At 35.8% G+C, this 21,941-nt stretch overlaps 1 protein-coding gene across 1 annotated transcript in view; it reads left to right on the forward strand.

Moving 5' to 3' along the window:
• Nucleotides 1-8,990, forward strand: part of TOGARAM2 (TOG array regulator of axonemal microtubules 2) — a 50,750-nt gene extending 41,760 nt beyond the window's left edge. The window contains exons 19-20 of the mRNA XM_015825585.1: nucleotides 3,901-3,987; nucleotides 8,461-8,990. Of these exons, the coding sequence (XP_015681071.1) occupies nucleotides 3,901-3,987; nucleotides 8,461-8,717 (344 nt within the window). The 3' untranslated portion in view covers nucleotides 8,718-8,990. The remainder of the gene's footprint in view (nucleotides 1-3,900; nucleotides 3,988-8,460) is intronic.
• The last annotated feature ends 12,951 nt before the right edge of the window (nucleotides 8,991-21,941 follow it).

Here is a 21,941-nt window from a genome sequence, read left to right on the forward strand (position 1 = left end):
AAAAAAAGGTAAAAGTGGGTATGGTCACATGATGACAAGTTTAATGACTGGCACAACTTACTATCATAATTGCAGGCTCAATTATGGCCATGAGGATTACCTGTAATGGGACCTATCTCTGTTATATTGCCTAACCCAGGGGTCCTCAACCTTGGCAACTTTAAGACTTGTGGACTTCAACTCCCAGAATTCCTCAGCCAGCAAAGCTGGCTGAGGAATTCTGGGAGTTGAAGTCCACAAGTCTTAAAGTTGCCAAGGTTGGAGACCCCTGGCCTAACCAATGGACAGGATATTCCCTGAAATTTCAATGACCTCAACTTTAATGACCTTCTGAAAGATGTTAAAGACTTGCTCTTCCATTAATCATTGGACATGGGTATTAGCTAGATTTAGTGCAATGACTGCTTTTTTTGTTGGACCTTTATTCTTGTACATAATGCTGTTGGTTTTTAATTATTAATGTGGATGTCTGATTGATAGTTATCTTCTCATAGTCACATCTTGACCAGACAGCCTTATAAATTGTTATATATATATATTTAAATTAAGCTTGGTAAGTTTGAACCCTGGTTTGCTTTTTCATTGCTTACTGTATTATATGAAGACAGTTTTTTCTGGTTAGTGTATGGTTCCGTGTATCGTGGAAATCTAGAAATTTCAGGGACAAGGTTATGTGCGTTGTTTGAATATAGCCCATGAGTTATTTTTGCTCTTGATTTGAGGACAATCTCCCAAATAAGCTTCTTCTGTGCTGGCTTTATAGAAGTCCTAAGTTATGAGCTTCATCCAGCTCATTCTCCTATCTCTAATTCATAAATATCTCCAATGCGTACTCTTCTTTGAAGGAAATTTATAGTTTATTGAGCTCATTTCTGAAGAACAAACAAGCATAAATCCATGTCTAAATGACGGCTTCTTTCAAACATTGTTCTCCAAAGGCAGAAATTGCAATTGCCAATAACTACAAAACCAAGGACTGCTGTAAATTTCATACCACATAGATTTATATCAATATGAAAATGCTATACTGGGTGAATAGGCCAGACATATTATAGGAATTCATGAATCACAACTGAAGTTAGTACTGACATACAGATATCCTAGTAGATTTACTTATATCCAAACCATGTCATATTTCTGCCTATATTGAAGAACACGAGCACTGAATTTAGAATCAGAAATTAATTTTACTGTGTTTTAATTTGCAGGGATAGCTAATGTGTATCATTGTAACTATTGTTGAACTACAGATCCCAGCTTCTATAGGAAGCACAATCAATGCTGGGAGAAGCTATTACTTGTAGTTCAGCAACATGTGCAAAGGTTGCCTATAGTTGGCTAGAGGCTTGAGCATGCACAGAGAGTATTCTCCTTTTATCTAAACTCTTTGCTTCTTTTACACTGCACCCCAGTGGATTACTTCTGAGAAAAATAACCCTGATACTGCAATTAATTCCAAAAATGTCCACCAATATTTTTATGGATCAGGATAATTGACATTCTGGAAATTATAGTTCTTTGTGTAAATTCTGAGTTTGGATTAACATTATTTTCCTTCCTTGACTGGACTGGGAACATTATCTATGGATCCTTTAGGAGCTTTGACCACAAGAGGACAGTATGTGTATATATTTCTTTGTCTTTCAGGGAATGTATGATTGTCATTTATAAGTATGGGGCTCATATGTCCTTGGAAATCACAGATTCTAGATGTTACTGGACAGAAATTTTTGGGATTTGAAAAATATAATGAGTTCTTAATTCTTAATAATAAGAGTTCTTCTCTTTTTTTTAGTTTTTGAAATTTAATAACATTCTTTAAAAAAATAACTGGCTTCATAAATGTGGTTAACTGATTATAATATTATGTTATGGATATTTGCTAAGATACTTTTTCCTTCCTTTCCTTTTGATTTTCATTACTTTATATATTCATTTTCTTTCTTGGACCTATTTTCCATGCAGTATCATATAAAGCATATAGAAACCTTCCTTATACTGATTTTATGAAAAGGCTATTTGAATCAAAATATCAGATGGAGAGAGAGCAGCAATAAAAATAGCTTAATATAATCATCAACATCAGCATACTTTTAAGATATACAATTAGATTTACATTTGCAGATGGATGAAAGAACAAAACTCATTTAAAAGGAAGTGTTCTCTGATTGTATTTCAGAATTTGAGTTTTTTCGTCTGGTACCTGATTCCCCACTTTGTGAAGGCTGGCTGCAGAAGATTAAAAAAAAAAACCACACCATTGCTGTCAAACATTACATCCCCCCATTTCTTGACCTTCTGGGAAAGCAGCTCTAAATTAATCTCCTACCAATAGCTTATTGGGGGTTTTCATGATTCTCAGATTTTTGAAATGTACAGCACATCTTTCTGGAAGACAAAAAAAAAAAAACAGAGAGAGAGAGAGAGAGAGAGAGAGAGAGAGAGAGAGAGAGAGAGAGAGAGAGAGAAAGAGAAGGAGAGAGAGAAATGTACCTTGCTTTACTTTAGAATGAGTTTTGAAAGTCAGTCTTACAAGTGAACTAAAATCTTTAAAGATAGTAATACCGGGGCAATGATCATCAATAATTAACACTCACTCTCCACATTTGATATTAGCACTTCAAAGCAATTGTTCTTCCTGCTGCAGCAAATGGTGATACCTGCCATTAATCACTAAAAGGACAGAATTGCCTGGCTCAGAATATCATCCTCTTCCTCATCAAGATCACAATGGATGGCATTGATCAGAGCACAATTTTTTGCTCCTTGCTATTTTGTTCTCTTTGATCCTTTGATTCTTCTTGGCTGCGTAATCTGGGAAGGAACAAATTAGGAAAATAATCTTTTTAAAATCACCTGCCAACCCATCAACACTTGTCACATTTAATTAATGTGTATTTATTTGCTGTACCATTTCCCTCCATCATAATGGCTTGGAATAGATTCCATTTAAAATCAATTGGGCATGTTATCTATTCACTGAAGGCTGAAACCTGGATCATTGTTAAATGCCTGATCCTGGGTTTTCAAAAGCCAGCTAACATACAAATGCTTTACAATCCCCCCAAAATGACTTCTAATGGTATTGGTTGTTATCTGAAGCAGGAATTCCATAGTCCTAAGGCAATCCACCAATGCTACTTCATAATCTCTTTATAAAGTGGCATGGAAGAACCATAGGTCATAAAACTTTTGCATCAAACACTTGCATAATCGCTAAAAGAACTTTAACAAAAAGATAATCCTCCATCTTAAAGAGGTGTAGATGCTGATTTGAGTATATTAGTATATTGTTCAATAAAATAAATAGTTTGTTCGTAAAGGCATACTGAACAATGTTTCTTCACTATACTTTTAAAATATCATTATTTAAAATAGCTTGCATTTTTAAGAGTGTAAAATGGATTATTGCAAGGAACATTGATTACATTTGAATGCGTTGGGAGAAGAATGTCTGGCCAAGTAGGATCCATTGAAGCCTAGTTTGATTATTTGCAAGCAAAAACTTCAGTGCTGTGATAATTTTTTTTTTGTAATTTCAGCTTGTAAGTTGATTTCACAGAGTATCAGAGACAGAATGTTCATACATTAGTCATATTCCTTCAAGCTCAATACTTCTCCAAGCCTTCAATTCAATTGAATGAGTTACTGGGGATTCTGGTTATTATGCTCCCAACACATTGGAAGAATGCAAATTGGGGAAGATTAGCATAGGTTTATGAAGGATAGTAGCTTATAGGAACAAATCTAAATTTGCAAAAACAATTTCTTCTCAATTAAAGCACAAAAAAACATGAAAGTGTTCCTTGTTTATTATGTTGTAACTTGTGTAACCTCCCACATTCATTTTTCAGTGGTCCATAATAGTTCGCATCCAAACAATATGTTTGTCCCTTTCAGATAACCTATTGCTGCTTCAAATATTTGCCAGCAGAGTGCGTTTTCTCACTGGCCGAGCTCTTCAGGACATCACGGATCGTCTGGCAGGTCAGAAAAGACTATGTTTGGTGTGGAGTTTCTTCTGAACAATATTTCTGATAACAGTAGGAGACAAAGAGTACCTTTGTTCATAGCTCAAGCCAGCATATTTCTATTTACAACTTTTCAAACTTGAAATGAGAAATGACTACTTATTTCTCATAGGCACTTTCTCTGGAGGATCTCTGGCTTATTAGCACAGACATGTCTCAGTCTTAGAGGTGTTGTTTCTAGCAACATATCGGCAGGACAGTCACTTTGAAAAGATTGGTATCAAAATAAGTTGAATCAGTTGGGCTCATATCTCCAAAATAGAGAAGAATATCTTGCAAAAACATATATAGAGATTTAAATGTTGTCCCATTCCATTTGTTGAGGGTATTCAGCTGAGTTTATTTCCAAATAAAGATACAAAATTGTTTTTCTGCAATTTTTTTGTGTCAGTTTTATGAATATTGGATAAAATCAAATATTCCACTTAATTTGCATTTTAGATACAAACCAATAAGTAGGTGTTGTTTCTACTAGCATTTTCTTTCCCCTTTATTCTTTGAATTTTAATATAACAGTTTTTCAATGGAAAACAGTGAAGAAACCACTGAACAAAGAAATTGATATAAGCTTTGGCAAGAAGTCTAAATTAAAATATAATATAAAAATTTAGACATATAGCCATGATTTAAGATTTTTTTTCCTAACAAGGAATGAGAGGAAGAAGAGATGATGTGGATAGAACATTCTCAGTAAAATAAACTATGGTTTCTTGGACCAAAGTTGTTACGTCCTTTCCAGGAATTTGGATGACTCAGGAATTATTTCTGAAAATTGGTATCTTGCCCCTGCCCCAAACCAATTGCTACAATCTCTTTAATCGATTGGACAACAGAACCAAAAGTTGGCCAGGGGTCCAATCCACAGCTGTATTTAGCTGACGTTAGATCACAAACTTCTTATATCAGAACCCCAAAATTGAAATTAGTTTCTTCAATATATGCATCCTAAAGCTTATCATGATTGTTCTTCATTGGCCACTGAGATGTAACCGGATTCTAGATATCCTCATCAGATATCACTAAAAGGTCACTGGCATCACTGGTGTTTGACTCTTAGAGTACCCTTTAGCTTAGCTTTGCAGCTTAGAAATTTGATACAGACATTTTAAATAAGTATCTATTTGAAATAGATAACCAAGCCATCTATTAGGCTGTAAATCAATCACTAAAAACAAGCAGCATTCAAGAGCTATAATTTTTCCTGTAGGGGGAAAAAAGCACTAAAGCCACAAAACTGCAATAATGATAATTTAAGATCAGCAGAACTTCTATTTAGTAAAATTACCAAATGGCTTTATAATAAAACAGTATTTACCCTAGTCCTCCAATCCCCAGTTTTATGCAGTATAAATGAAGTGGCACAACAATGACAGCACAGACTTATTATTGATGTATACTTTCTCAATTTCTGGTATTTTTTTTTTTCAGCTTATGAAATGTTTTGGATGAAAATAACCTTCTTTTTAAAATCTGTATGGACTATACATATCTACTTTTTTCCTTTGGATTAATCAGTAGCTATGTTTTCACACTTTAACTTTTGAATACACAGTGCTTTAATACTTTCCTCCGAACTATTTGAATGAATGATGAATCATTATATTTCTTGAAAACATATATGAACCATTATGCCATAATCATCCCCAGCCATAGACCAGAACAATTATGGTAATTTGGAAAAAAATATCCACAGGATGTTGCAGAAATTATTATTTAGCATTTCTATAGGTTTTACAATGAGCAATGAATTTAACATACTGTACATTGTTTCAGTAATTCTAAGATCAACCATATAAGATAGGTCAGTGATGGCGAACCTTTTAGAGACCGAGTGCCCAAAAACTGGCCCCCACCCCTGCTCCACCCTCTGCCCTGCCCCCGCTCTGCCTGCCTGCAGGGCCACTCACCGCCTCCAGGGCCCACTGCAGATCGCCCAGCAGTGCCATGGCGGCCACACCCTCTGCCTGCGCCCCACAGCATCAACTGTGCGCAAAGGGGCATGAGGGCAGAGTCTTGTTTATGCTGTCTGGCTGCCATGTCCTTGGCTGCACTGCTCCGCGTGGGCCATGCTCGGGGGTGACTCTCCGGGGGGCTGCTGGTGAGGGGGTTGTGGGGGGAGGCAAGGCTGGGGCAACAGCACGTGTGCCCACAGAGAGGGCTCCGAGTGCCGCCTCTGGCACCCGTGCCATAGGTTCGCCACCACTGAGATAGGTCATTGTTATCTCACATTGCAGGCTAAGTAACAGCAAGTTCTTTAAAGGCATTATTAGGCTCATAGTTGCAGTGAGAAGCCACAACAAAAACAACACCCAGAATTTAGCCAGTGTCTTTCCTCTGCCCAAGGTATACCCCAGAAGGTATGTTTCAGTCTAGTCCAACCATCCAGGAGTCTAAGCCAAGTGTATCAGGTTGGGAAAAGCTGGTGTCTTTAACTTACACAATCTGGTGTTCCACATTCCTAAAGCATGTGAAGTAATTTTAGGATTAACAACAAAACTATTTTCTTAATTCATTTAAGGATTTAAAAAAAAACAAACAATAGCCAAATATCAATAGTCAAAGCTGCTGCTGACATACAAAGTACCCTTGTGCAGAATTCCACTTAGATCCCCAAAACAATTTTTAAATATTCAAAATGTATTTTATGTATAGTTACATAACAGAAGGAATTCACAAAAATTTAGATTCAAATCACATTTATGTACAGTTTTTGTTTCCAATATATTTTGATTTTCCTAGCTTTTAAGTTTGCACATTTCTTTCGTAGTCACAGGTATGTGTTTTGTCACTGGTCTCTGCAGCTGACTGTGCATACATGAAGTCTGCGTTGCTATATTATTGATATTAGATCTCCTCCAAAGAAAACTTCAGAAGGCAAGCCGGTCCACTGGTTAATTGTCCTCACTGTTAGGAAATGTCTCCTTATTTCTAGGTTGCTTCTCTCTTTGATTAGAATAGAATGCAATAGAATAACAGAATTGGAATGGACCTTGGAAATCTTCTAGTCCTACCCTGATCAGGCAGGAAATGATATACCATTTCAGACCAATGATTGTCCAATCTCTTCTTAAAAACTTCCAGTGTTGGAGCATTCACAACGTCTGGAGGCAAGTTAATTGTTGTAACCGTCAGGAAATTTCTTCTTAGTTCTAAGTTGTTTGCCTCCTTGATTAATCATGACCATTGTCTTTCTCGGATGGTCTCATTCTACATAAGTATGCCATGTGGCTTTTGAGGCAAAGTGGGAGAGACCAGACACTGATCAGATGTGATGTGTGTCCTTCTCACCACAGAGCACTGTTTTCTATTTAGCTACATTTCACCTGATATTTTTTTTTTAACTTGGAGCTAGTGCCTGCTCCTCAGGCAATGTGCTGCAGTGGTACATAATTTGTATATCAGTTTGTGGCACCCTGTCAATAGTCAAAATCTCAAATAAATAACAACAATACTGCCATTATACTAGCATAAAGCACTAAAGAGTTTGTTTAAACAGTCATACCTTATTTTCTGTTACTTGAAAGAAGTTTCCATGGAGATTTCCATGGGGACTAATTTCAAGAATTTTAACAATTCTGCAAGATTACTTGTTCTATTATAAATCTTATTTCAGCTGTTGATAACTTTATTAGAAAAGATGAGCCCATGTTCTCTCTCTCCCTTCAAATCACTTTATGACTCTACTGCTATGGTCTATTGATACAGTCCAATTGGCAAGGACTGCCTGTGTAAGCAATCAAGGAGTGGACGAAATGCAGCAATGAGGAAAAAACTGCCACTATTACTAACGCAGATAGCAGATTATTCCCCTGAAAGATTTCCCTTTTATAAAAAGTATTGATGTTACCTAACACCAACATATGAAAATACTAGGGTAAAATTTAAATAAATAACAGTTATTGCTATCTATTTAATTGTACAATACTATTAATGCTTATATGAGAATACAGTGGTACCTTGGTACGCATCTGCTTTGAAACTCATCAATATATTGGTACTCAACATATTTTGATGTGAAAATTTTGTCCTAGTACTCTTTGTTTGTTTGGTACTCAATGCACAAGCTAGAATTTGTTGATGTCAGCTGCTTTGTAACTCACTACATTATTCGTTATGGGAAAAATTTGTTTGGTACTCTTTGTTTTTGGTACTTATTGTACCTCCCAGAACCAATTAAAAATGAGTACCTAATTACCACTGTAATTGCAAACATAACTAAATAAGCAGTTGTTCGTTGAAAAGGATATTGACTTAACAGTTTTTCAAATTTCAGTGCTATGAGTGTGATCATAAAAGTGAGCAACTATCTAGTTCACTATTTTTCAATCTTGACCACAAAGTATGGACTTTAATTCTCAGAATTCCTGAACCAGCCAAGGTTGAGAAACCCCATTCTTGTTACTTAAAGACTGCAATCTTCTGCTTTCAGGTCTTGTGGCTGTTGCTTATCCACGAAAGCCTCAAGTTGTTGAACGTCACATCCTTCCTGTTCTCTGGTATTTCCTGAGTAACATGATTGGTAATGGGGTATTACCTGGGAAGAGTGGAAACGTGAGAACTGTGGTCTCTAAACTCACTAAAAGCTTGCACAAACAAATGGGGCTGAAACTTGAGGAATACGCTTGCAACCAACCACAACATGTGATCAAACTGTTTCAAGATCTTCTAGATATGGATCTTCACTGAAGAGAGCCTGTTGCTGTTTCTGGAACAGTTATAGTGGGGCATTTCAAAGAGGAGCAAAAATGGATAATGATACAGAACTTGCCATTACTTAACCTTTTTATTTTTGAGTCTCCTGTTGAAAGCTTTTAGTAATAACCTACAATGGAAAATGTATATAATATATTTTGCTGTAGAATTAAATCATCTATTTTTTTAAGGTTTAAGCTCCTCCAATTTTGACCCATAGAGATTTCCTCAATGACAATAATGCATAAATGGCACAACTGTAACATTTATATGTATAAAAAGAGAAATTTATTTATGTAATATACGTTTGTCAACATTATGTGATAAAGTGATAGAGGTAAATTTTAAACCATAACAGTGCCTCTATCACTATGGATTGCCAGTTAGAGAAGATGAATTATATGACCATAAAAAAGAGGCCAGCCTAAGCAAATACCAATTTGTGGTAGCTTCCAAACTGTCATGTAAGCTGCCCAGCAAAGTTATTCCTTAGGTGGTTACTGGAAAAAAATTGTGAAAGGAAGAAGAGGAAATCTGAATATAAATGCTGGACACAAAATGCATAAGAAATATTCCAAACAATGTTTTTCTTACATTCAGTTGACCTGTTATAGAGGAGATGATACCCAGTTCTTCCACTTAGCACTGGCATAGTATATTCTCATTTCTTTATTCTTTTTTAAAAGCCATCAATGGAACACCATGCAATGCCTCTTGTCAGGTAGGTTTGGTTGCTGTCTGGAAGAACCAAGAAAATCTCATTTATCTCATACTATGTTAGGAACTCGAGATGATATAACTTGTCACTACTTTCTGTTCATTGTTTTTGAATCTGCCTCTCCTCACTTAATTAGCAAAGTATCTGTACAGCGCTTCCTTTAGTAATACAATACAGTAGAGTGGTTTGGAACATCTGGAATTGTCTGGTTGTGCTCTAGAAGCACTAGCCTTCAGCAATGATTTCCACATTGATTCTGAAATACTGGAAGTCAAAATTAATCCTCGCAGAATTTCTATATGGACAGCTGTCATTTGCTAACGTGGCATAAATGTCCATCATCATTAGATTAATATTTTTAAAAAGTAAAATGTTTTAATTATTAAAAATACATTTTAAATTTCCTTTATTTGCATTTACATTTTGATCCTCGGTATTCAAAAGGCATTAAGTGTCAGCCCCAAAGGATAGATCAAGAAATCAATGCCATATTGGTCAAAAATTATTTTTATCAGAAAGCTATAATAACAGGATCTTGCAAGTCTAAATGTGCTTCCCACTCTCTCATTTTATATCCATGTGAATTAGGGATGGGTTTATCTGAGGCATTTTCTCAGATTAATTTCTTGGAATGGACTTAAACCACACTTGTCTGATCGTTGACTTGAAAATGGATATTTCCTTTATCCTTCAAGGCCATTCTCTGTTGTCTCTACATTAACTTGAGAATGAGGTGGGAAGGATTATCTGAATGAAAATATGCAACTAACCTGGGTATTTTGTCTAAACTAGCAGTAATCAGCAGTAATTAGTGCCAGAGGTTTCTAAGTGCCCTTAGACTGCTAATAGTTTGCCTCTCATGAATGTCTGGAACACAGAAAGCTTTCTGCCTTAGTCTAAATGTAAGGCCAAATGAAGTGTTCCCTCAAATCAGACCCAAAGCCTATATGTCCTTTGGAATGGGGGGGGGGGAGAGCATAAGTGGAAAGCGAATGCAATTCTAATAATAATCAAGTTCCTTATTAAAATCTTTGACAAGATAAAGAGCAAAAGTATTTAAAGAAAAACTCAAGTAATCCTGGTGTTCTTTCTTGTGACTTTTTAAGAGATTCACAAAGGAATGTGTCATTTGGGGTGAATTGTTATAAGCACACTGAAGATATTCAGCTGTACCTCACCATACCAAGCCATGTCAGGAATATTATGGAAAACTTGAATCAATATCTGAAGGCTCAGGTAAAATAAACCCAAGCTAAATACCTATCTCCAGGATTAGTTGCTATATGTCAACAAACATCTGAAGACATCAGTCCCAGTAGTTACTCTGAATGAGGTTAAGCTTCCACAATAAGCTTGGTTTCTGGAGCTTTTCTTGGATTCTTGGATACCGCCTAAACAAAGGTGAAGATGTGGCTGGGAGAGGTTGTGTATGCCAAATGCTTACCTGGACCCAGATTCTGATAACTGATGCCCTAATCTCAATATATCTGGATTACTGTAATATGCTTTATTTGGGATATTTGCAATATTTGGAGAAGCTGCTAGTCCCACTGGGTGGAGCAAATCAGCTTCACGGGATATCTAAAATTACTTTTATTGAGATTGATATAATCACAGAATTTTCAAATCTTATGGTGCTGTATGTCTTCTTAAGTAAATTAGGGAGGTGTCTATCTGAGATGGTTATGAATGTTATCTGGCCGTTCTGGACTTTAAAATGTTTCAGATCCTTTTGCTTAGAACACAGTTCTTGCATATTTCCATCGAGCTCATCTTCCTTATTCTCTACAGAAGCTGTAATGGTCCAAGATGTGCTGCTGATGAATCGGTCCTACTATTGTAGGGTAGCACCACTTCTAATAATTTTTGCACTAGTTACCCAGGAGGTTTCCAAAATCAGCTGAGTCTGCACATCTAGTAAGAACATCTCAAGAGGTTTTGCTGAAAGTCTTCCATTTTTGGTGGGCATGGACTAGGTGACAGACCTTTTCCAAGGGAGGTGCTCTGAGCTTTAAAACTCTTTTGTGTGTGGTGTGTATTTTGGGAAATCCCCTCCCTCTTCATGTTCTGTGAGGCCGATAAAATAATCCTATTCTAACCTGCTGATTGTTTAATGGCATCCACCTTGGAGTGAGTCAATTAATCTGAAATGCTGCTTGTATGTGACTATGCCACTCACATTCTCTGGACTAGTGTGAGCTACCCAATCTATACATGAAGTAATGCTAATGTGGAATTGCAATTGTGAAAATTTGGCACTTTAAATTCATAAAGGGGAAAGCAAGAGTGTCTTTGCTCTATAAACTTATTAGGTGCATGTACAAAGACTCTTGGCAATTTCTAGGTGTATAGCAGTTTTGGGTCTTCTCAAAATCCCATGTATTTGGGCAAGACTAGGTTAAATTCTCCTTCCTCTCTAAATTCACATTGTGCGGCTTATGAGTTGACTATGCATATATGAGGAAAACAACCATGGTTTGAGTCCCAATCTCCCTTAAGTAGCTTTCTGCTCAGGAGATACTCCTGCTAATGGAAATAGACAGAAGTCAGTTTTATTAACAGTATTTCCTTTTTTAATGGTCTGAAAAAACATGCAAGGTGAAACTGAGAAGGCAGAAAGAGAAGTCAATGCCAGGAAACAGCCTCTTTCCTTTGGATTGGAATCTTTTCTGGGAATAAAAAGACTGCTCAGGGCTAGGGGTAGGAAACAGATGGGGTTAGATGGAGTGCCAGGATCTGCAAAAGAGAATTGGCAAATGCTTCCTACTGCCCTTGATTCTCTTCTAAAATAGTTCTTTCAGATAGGATGAGCCACAGACACCTACTGATCCATCCACACTATATAAGACTGAAAGAGAGAGACAGAGAGAGGGGGGAGAGAGAGGGAAGGAGAGAGAGAGAGGGGGGTGGGGAAAGTACATATGAAGGAAGAGGAAGAGAAAGAGAAAAGCAACAGCAGCATTTTCTATTTTCTATTGCTGGGGCTTCATTTTTTGGCAAGGGGTTCAGAGAATTTGTTTTATTTATTAATTAATTAGTTTGCTCTTCCACCTTGTGCCACCCTGAAACCTGCCTTGCAATTTCTGAAGTTTTATTATTTACGTAAAAAGGATCCTGTTCTGTTGCCTCATTCTCAGGATGCCTGAAAACATAGAATTGTTATAATCTGGATCTTTCTTTTTGAAGAGGCATTATGAATCACAATCACAGTTACTTAGTACCGCCACAAAAGGATCAGCAAGTGTCAGGACAGTTTAGTTGGCAAGAGTTGTGCAAAGACTTAGGTTTCATCAGCCTCTGCTAGATTTATCCTGTTGACAAACAGTGTGTGCCAGTTTCTGCTCCAGTTTTCTTGTTTAACCTTCACAAGGACACAACAAGCAGCATTAGACATATACAGTATACACCTAGACATGCATACTCACATGGGTATAAACACACACATACATGCAATTACACACAGTACAGAAGAGAGCAATTCAACTCACACAGAGCACACATAACAGTATAATTCACAGTGTGGAAATGTAGAACAAAATTTTGGTTAACCAGTTTTAAAATGTCTTGTTATTATGCTGCTACATCCCATTTTTTTCTGAATAAGACAAAGAGCAATAAGAGCATAAATGTAATATTTTTTTTACAATGAATGTGTATTAAAACGGAATTGAATTTCAAACTGGGCTCTCAATTATTTGTTCTGTTCCTACAGATTAATTTTGAAACGGCCTTTTAACTTTGAAATAGCACCTTGGATGATTTTGAGACAGTCAATATCTCTCACTCCAACCTATTTCAGAGGACTGTTACGAGGATAAAATAGAAAATCCCTCAAGATTACCTTGAGCCTCCAGTGGAAAGCAGATATAAAGGGAATAATAAAATGAATAATAATCAGGAGAAGGAAGGACTGAAGAATAGGAAGAGAAACAAAACTATGCCAGACCACATGCTGCTAATAGTAGCATACAGCCCTTAATACTTGAAAGATCAAATAAGGCTTAAAATATCAAATAAGCATATTGATAAGAATTCTTGGGCCCCAAATAGGCAAGATCAACATTTTATATATTAAGGAAAAATACCAATTTTTAAATTGCATCCAAGAAATGCAATTTTTGAGGCACTTCTCTCTGAATGAGTTACATTACTCAGAGCATTGAAACAGAGGTTCCAATTCCATGTTCAAAATTTATGTACATGCAGTTTGCATGTGCATGAAATATGTTAGGTGGGACAAAGAACAAAGGAACAGATGGCAAATGACCTGGGAGAGCTTTTCTGGAGAGTGTAGAAAACATTTAGCTATCAGAATAGTCCATATTGGGCTAGATGGAAAATGAGTCTGATTCTGTAGACTTGACTTAGGAACCATCTTTCTATTCTCCAAAGACATTCAGGCTACCCAAACTGAAATTTGAGCCAACAAATTTACAGACAGTCTTAAATCTTGCCATGCCATTTCAAGCACAACTTCATGGAAAGAAGATTTGTTAAATGGAGAAGTCTACATTGGGAAGTTTTAAGAAGGAAATCTTAGTAGTTATTTCCATAGCATTCAATCCAGAGGACCCTGTGTATATCCCGCTTAGTAGTTTTTCAAAAATGTATACATGTGTGCGGGTATACCTATAGGGATAGAATTTCCAAATCAAGTGCCTTTGTTGGGAGTATAAATCCTCTTCCAAAGGCAATAAAAATAAATCACAATAGATGCAGACAACAATTATGGGAATTGAAGTTCAGGGGCAGGAGTCTAGAAAGGACCACTTTAAACATAAAAATTACATGAGGAGAAGGGAATATTTTGTAAGATTTGATCCTTGGTCTCATCAGTAAAGAGGTTTGACATTATGTAATCCAGCTTTGTTCCATTTTAGTTGGAGAAAGTTTAAATGAATGCACGTACTCTACCTCTTTAAATGAAAGCTGCCTGCTTTGGATATCAAACAACTTGGAATCTTTTTTCTCACAATGCCAAGATAAAACAAACCCACACAGATACCAAAAATTGCAAGTCTACAAATGTGCAAGGTCTTATGCTTCCTGATATTTTTAACCCTCCATAACCTGACAAAATGATTGAAATGTGTATTTACATGTACTTGTTTACATGTCATTTGTAGATATTTACTGGATGGCCTGTGTTTTGTGTGGGCAATGCAACAAAGATTTTTCTCTTGGTTGTCTCTGAAACCTTCCCACCCTTCTGCAGATTTCTTTATGAGCAATTGTTGTTCGCAGCAGGTTTGCCTTCGTTTGTAGGCATAATAATTAAGCTGAGCAGTTAGCTTAAAACCCCCTGCATGTATAAGGAGAGAGAGAATAAAGAAATATTCTCTCTATTCAGAAATGCCAGTAGGATCTGCTTGGATGCTATTTTTAAGACCGAGATGTAAAATCAAATGTTGGAATCTGGATGAACACTGTCTATACTATTAATGCTGTATGGTTCTTATTAGTATTAGGGGCCAGATACAAAGGTAATCCTTCAAGTGTGGCTGACAAACATGACCAGGAACAGAATGACAAATTCAGCAATCCCTGTAGGGCTGAGTAAGCAGCCACTGGAGAAGGAGGCAGTTATAAATAGATCTGAACAATCCTTTCCCACCTGTTGCTGAACTTAGAGCTGCTCTTGGTTTAGAATGTGTATAGACACAGAAGAAAAATGTTTTCCAAATCTGGAGCAGTTGTGCAGGCGAGAACATTTTAACCATTAGCCTCATATGGTATCAGCAACAGTGCTCTCCCCAAGGTCAAGGTAGAGAATACGTTCAGTGGCATCCAGTTTTCTCCCTCTGTCTCTTCCCTTTAAAAAAGCAATTGTGAAGACTGCAAACTAGCAGATAACCTGGAAAACAGTAAGAAGTTGGGAGGAGATAAATTTTTAATTCCTTTCCGCCTCTTTCTCTCCTGTTACTGAAAAAAACTATGCAGATATATCAAACGTTCCCCTGTAGAGTAAAAGTGAAGGCAATACTGTGGTGCCATTTTCAGGGGAAAAAAAAAAGGAAATCAGAAGAGGGGAAGCAGTTCAATAGATCAGAAGATCTGTCTTCCATGGAAAACTTGTGTTGCAATGTGTCCTGAGGAAACCCAGTTATTCTCCAAAACATGGGGTTGCCTGGTCACCTTACCATTATTAATTTTTTGCCATGCAATCTTAATTAAAATGATCTACTACTATGATGGAAAAATATATTCATTTAAAGAAATCTACTTAAAGTAAGTATTCCTAAGAATACCATAGATAGCCAAATAAATGGATTTTAATCAGACTCAAATTATCATATTTTGGATACATTATGTGAAGATCTAGCTCCTTTAAAAAGACTACAGTGCAAGGGAAATGAAGAAGAGAATGATCAACAGCAGGGTGGATGGGATCAGTTATAGTGGCAATTGTGCACCTATGGAAATCTGAAAATTTGAGTTAGGGGCAGCTTATCCCAAAACAAATCCACTTATGTGGTCACTAAGTGTAAACACCAACTTGATGGCACCTAATTAATCAATTCAAAGTAAGGAAGTTACATAATATTGTATTTATTTTAGGTTCCTACTTAGGATTCCATTTTCTTGAACCATGATTCTTGCCAGATATTAAAAAAAAAAGGCAGGGCTCCCGTAAATAAAAAAACATTGTGCCCACTTATGTCTGATTTAGATCTCAGCACAGCAAATTTCATGTTGTTCAAGCTGTATGATTTAAGCAGGGCATATATGGCCTCTGTGCCAAGAAAGCTATTGTACAGGTAAAGCTTTACAGAAAAAAATGTTTTATGAAATCTTTATTTTGTGTCCTTGACAATGTTTAGCTTTTGGTTGGGAATGTGACACCCCATAAATGTTTATACAATGTAATGAAATGTGATGAGAAGCCAATGAACAGCCTCGTTGTGTGTCAAGTTCCCTGCTATAATACTGTCTATATATCCACATTAAAGCAGTTAAACTTGCAAAGTGTTTCTGTTTATTGTAAAAATCAAACATACCTTTTGGCTAACAATAAAACTGAAGACCTTCTCTCATGAACATTTTGGAAACAACAGTTAATAAAATGAACCCAATCCTTTTTTTTTAACTTCTAGAATAAGAACAAGCATAAAATAATACTGAATGCTACTTATTATTTGGAAAGTGGTTTTAATGAGTGATAACATTAATCCCAAATAAAGAAATGCAGATTCCTATTTTAATTTAGATTTCATAAGTTAAAAATAAATCCACAATTTTAAAAGAAATCACATTCTTCATTAAAATCAATGTTGCTAGTCAGAATTTTATGTTGCATAATATTGTTCCTTGGCAACTGGTGAAACATTGAAGGAACTGCTTTAAGAAGTCAGTGATAAATTGGCTCTGAAATTAGCAGATATCTCCAATATTCACCCAGTCCTTATTTTTTTCAGAAATCGTTCAATCATAATCAGCAAGGCTCGATTTTGTAGCCTGTAAAAGAGATATTGATAGCATGGTTTTATGCATGGCTGAGTTTGGTCTGAATTACTACAGTACCAGGAAATAATGAGAAACTTATACTTAAAGTGCTTTGCTTATAATTCTTATATAAATGTTGAGATTTGGTGACAACTATAGAAATTTTATTGCTTTGCTTATTCTGAAAATGAATAATGACATTTTTCAAACTTTATTTCATTTCAAAGTTTGCATAGTATACACATAGATCCATCCCAAAATGAGTTTAAAATTGCCAGAATCAGCATCTAAGATCAGTTTAAGAGAAAGGTTAGGAGAAAGTAAGTGGGAATGCCTAAGTGATTACGATACTTGATTTTTACTTCCATTATAAACAATCTTTGAACTGGTTCATTTAGGGTTGATTTCTGAATGTCCACAGGGAGTACAGGAATGTTTGTAAAATAATTTTTAAAATATTTGATTTCTGTCACTAAACATACAGCATCCATAAATTTGTCCTTTAAAACTTGGTATATTTGATGTTTTAAAGGAGTATTCTAAAATCGCACAGCCTTTATTCTATTTGGATTTAAAATGCCAGAATTACAGATTTTTTGTAAAAAAGGACTCTCCTATGAAAAAAATGATAGCTTAGTTTGTTTGATTTGCCTCTTGGATGGGGACCTTTGATCCTTAAATCTGGCTTTTATCATGGTCCCAAGGAATAGAAGTATGTCTGCAGATTTCACATCTGTTGGACCCCAAATGCTAAAGTTACTGTATATGTTCACCTCAGTTCACAAATCAAAATATGAAAGATAGATGACCCCTTAATTGTTAAAACTTGTTATTTTAAGTCAAAACTAGACCAGCCATGACCTATTGGGCCATTGTTTACCTATACATAGAAACAGAATGGCCACAGGTAGACAAAATAACAGAGTGGGACTGACTTCCAACTTGTCAGCTTTCCCATTGAGATTCTCTGTGAAAAGCTGGCAGTGAGCATTAGAAATCCTTCGCTTCCCTTCCCTTCTTTTCCCAGCCCAGCCCAGCCTGCAGGTAACAGTTGCTGCTAAGTAGAGGAGGGCGCAAGGAATTCATGGCTGACCAGCATAGGGTAAATTCAGAGGGACTGTGCTTGGATGGGGTGGATGCACCATTTCTTTACTGGCTTTCTTCCTGCAAGCTTCCCACAAGCAAAGACTTTGCTAGGGAAAAGGTGGCAAGGAGCTTCAATAATCATATCAGTTCCTTCCAGGATCCCCACAACTTGTGGGAAGCTCTGGGAATGTTGAAAATGAGGACCACCGTGGCCAACTACGGCAACACAGCAGCAGCACTGAACAGCAGGAAAAAATGAAACAGCAAAAAAAGGTCCCAAATTTCAATTCTTCTGGATTAAAGGGTCCCTGCATTCTGTAATTTAGCTGTTTGAAGTACCTTTGTTGACAAAGTTTTGTTCTAAGATGCAGTGTTTCACCCAACTGAAGGTCACAAAATATCAAAAAGAGAGTTTTAGTAGTATATAGATGAATAATTTTCCTTGTCTGTAAAAAGGTGCACTAGATCATATTGAAAATTGGTAGGCCAATTCTCTACAGGGTAGGCAGAAACACACATTTTTCATTCCATTTTCAAATGCTGAAGAAGTTAGCAGCACGCACCATAGGGTATCGCCCATTAAAAATAAAAGAAATTCCTAATTGCTTCCCAAATGAGCAGGCGGCAAAGACTCATACTTTTCAGGTTTAAAATGCAAGCTATCCACAGGATGTGGGGATATTGTACTGAAAAGGATAATTTTGAAAGATATATTAGTAAAGGGAGTACGGTAATATAAAAAGAAAAAAAATGTGAATGTATTTTTAATCTAGAAAATGAAAGAAAAAGAGAGAAAAGCCAACCCAATTTATTTATTTTTCTTGTCTTTTGAGTTCTCAGTGAAAGCCAGGAGTGGGTTAAAACCCTGCAAGCTGGCAAAAAATACCCATTTTATTACAATTGCAGAAACAGTCTGGGGGATTTGGTATAAAATTTATTTCACACTTTTTTCATTGAGTTCTGCAGTTTTTCTCTAAATTTTCATTAGCTACTACTGTTTTCTCTGGTGGGTGTCTCTTTCTTTCTTTTCTTTTTCCCCCATATATTTTATTGATTTTTTAAAACATAAATCACTTAATAGTTGGTAAACAGTGTGTTTGCTGGGTTTACATTTGTAAAGAAAAATCATTAACAATTGGTTTCTATAATCCATAATCCACATAGTACATTTAATTGATTTCCTCTTTTCCCCAAAATGTTTTCTTTGCAAACCTTGAAATAATACAGTTCTTATTATTTTGATAAATCACAGTTACATATATGATTTTTCCCCAATATTCCTAGAAATAATGATCACATCAATATAATATTTCTTTTCTATCTAATCATTCTGGTTGCCTCATCTTATATCCTGTTACAGTCCTTATTTAGATTTGTTTCTCCCATAAAGTTCAAAATATTCTTGCTGGTTAAGATTTTCTCAACAGATAATTACATTTAAAGATTTAAATCCATTTTTCTCATATAAACCATCTCAACACTTTTACATTTCTTAACGAATAGGTAAAAACAGTAAACAAAAGGAAAAGAGAGCAAGAGTAAAGAAACATAAAAAGTAAAATACTACTTAAAATATATATTCCTCCTAAGGTAATATATATTCATTCCCAAAATTTCTTATTCTTTTTAACCATGATTAAAATATATATTTAATCTTTAAATATTCCATTTAATGTGTCTAGTCATCTAATCCTTTGACTCTTATTCAAAACATTTTTTTCTTTTTTATACATTATAATTTCCTTAAATTCAGACACATTTAATTATTTAAAACATTTCCTTCATCTAGGCCATTTCAGCAGTATTATATTACTTATATCAAGAAATGAAATAAAGGGGGGGGGAAGCATATAGTATTATTTAAGGAATTCATCTCTCTTAGAATGACATATGTATTCAGAATCTTTTCTATTTCTTTAACCATATTCAAACAAATATTTCTTTTTTAAATATTCTCTCTGGTAGATCCCATCATCTATTTTCTTAATTTTCACTTTGATCTTTTTCCTTTGACCAGTATTTTTCTTGATCAATGTGTTTTGCTGAATCAAAAAGTTTTTCCATATATTCATGACTGTTGCTGTAGGTATAAGAAGTAAATCGAATAAAGTGTCTTTATGTGAGGCTTTTGCCTTTCCATGTTTCTTGAAAATCTTTTTCTCTTTCTCCTTCTTTGCTTCTCTTATCACTTCCTTTCTCTCTGATGTTTTCAACATCTCTACATTCCATTTTATCCAATCTGTTTTTTTGTCCTCAGATTTATTTTGTAGTCTTAAGGGATGAGTTGTTTTTTCAATTTCTTGTAAATTTTCCCCACTAGGATTAAATCATGTTTTCTTGCTTTGTTAAGTTCTGTCTTTGAGTCTCTATTTTCAATTTTATGTCCACTTATTTGTTTTGTCTGCTCCTTCTCTATTGTTGTTTCCTAGAAGTTTTTTTGTTGTAAAGTTAACTTAGAGATAAATTGATTTGTATATTCAAAGTTATTTTGGATTTCTTTGTGATTTGAACTCACTATTATCTGAATTAATTGCAATATACTATATATATCCTCCTGAGAGGTATTTATGTTTTCTTGGTGTGTTCTGTCTACATGTCTCTGATCCATGATGGCCAAAAATTGGAGTTTTCCTTCTTATCTGCAAATAGCTTTAGAGTCCCGGTTAAATAGATATTTGTAATCCAAAGAGTTCAAAAAAGATTTTTTCCCTAAAGTTTATAATTCTTCCTTTGTTTGCAGCCCAGATTGTTGTCTTTTTTTGTCACAGCTGTTCTTTATTATTAAAGCTTTGAAGGTCACAAACACAGATTAGCTTTTCCCAGGTTTTGGCAAGTTCTCTATGGAAATCATAGCTGTCATAATCTTCATCCACCACTAGGTGTCAGCATATATTTAGTTTTCAATATGAACAATGGTCTTTAAAATGATAGTCTTAACCATTCGACAATCTTAAACTTGTCCAAAGTTAAATTTTAGCATTCAAGTTTATAAATTTATTTCAGTACCATATATTTTGATCCTCCATAGAAATTTTAATTTGCCGCTTCCATTAGCATAAGGATGGGGTGAAAGTCCCCCTCCTTCACTTTCGAGGGTATTTTGCTTCTTGGGATCTTTTCCAGGAAATTAAGTGTAGGATAGAAAAGGGAAAATCAGATTCCTCACCCAGTTTCAAGCATGCTGTTTACTGTAGCGCTGGTTAGTTCTTTTGGACTCCGGTTGCAAGTAGCTTGGGCTGATCGATGAAATACAGCCTTTCTCCTGTCGGGTTAGAAGGCTTTCCCCAAGACAAACAGAATCACCACCATCATTCCAGAGCCGCCAGGGCACCCTTCTTTCTTCGCTGCCTCTCCATGGTGGGTTGGACCCATTAGGGTCTCCAGGCAGGACGAAAGTTAGCTGCGGGGGTGCGGTGGTCCGCAAGCCTGTGACCAGTTGCTACCATGAAACCAGAAGTCTCTCTCTTTCTTTTCTTATTTCTGATCTTCTCCCAAACTTCCATTCTTTATTCATCATTCTGCTGCCAAGGTTCTCCAGTTGCCTCATTGTTCTGGGCTTATGCTACCCTGTCTTCTACTGACTCCTGCATCCAGCAGATATATCTTTCTTCTCTGATATTCTATATCTCAAAACATGTTTGTTGATGATCATTTCTTATTTAGATCCATCAGTTTCCTTTTTCTATTCCCATCAACAATGCAGTACTTTCTTGCTTTCATCTTATTTCTGGAACTGTGTAGCAAAAGATATCCTTAGAGGTACTTCTCTTATTTCAGTGCTACAATTCTTCATTAAATTTGGAGATATGCGTTTGTGATCAATCTTTCTATACTTTTTATTTTTAAAGAACAAAATATTCTTTCTTGGTCAAGTTTGATAGGACACATATGGGTTTTATCTCCGGTGCATAAGCTCTCAATGTACATACAAGCAACAAAGTGATAAATCATAAATCATAAGATACAATCAT

The sequence above is a fragment of the Protobothrops mucrosquamatus genome, unplaced genomic scaffold, assembly GCF_001527695.2.
Source record: "Protobothrops mucrosquamatus isolate PMUCROS unplaced genomic scaffold, P.Mucros_1.0 scaffold2697, whole genome shotgun sequence".
NCBI classification, from domain to species: domain Eukaryota; kingdom Metazoa; phylum Chordata; class Lepidosauria; order Squamata; family Viperidae; genus Protobothrops; species Protobothrops mucrosquamatus.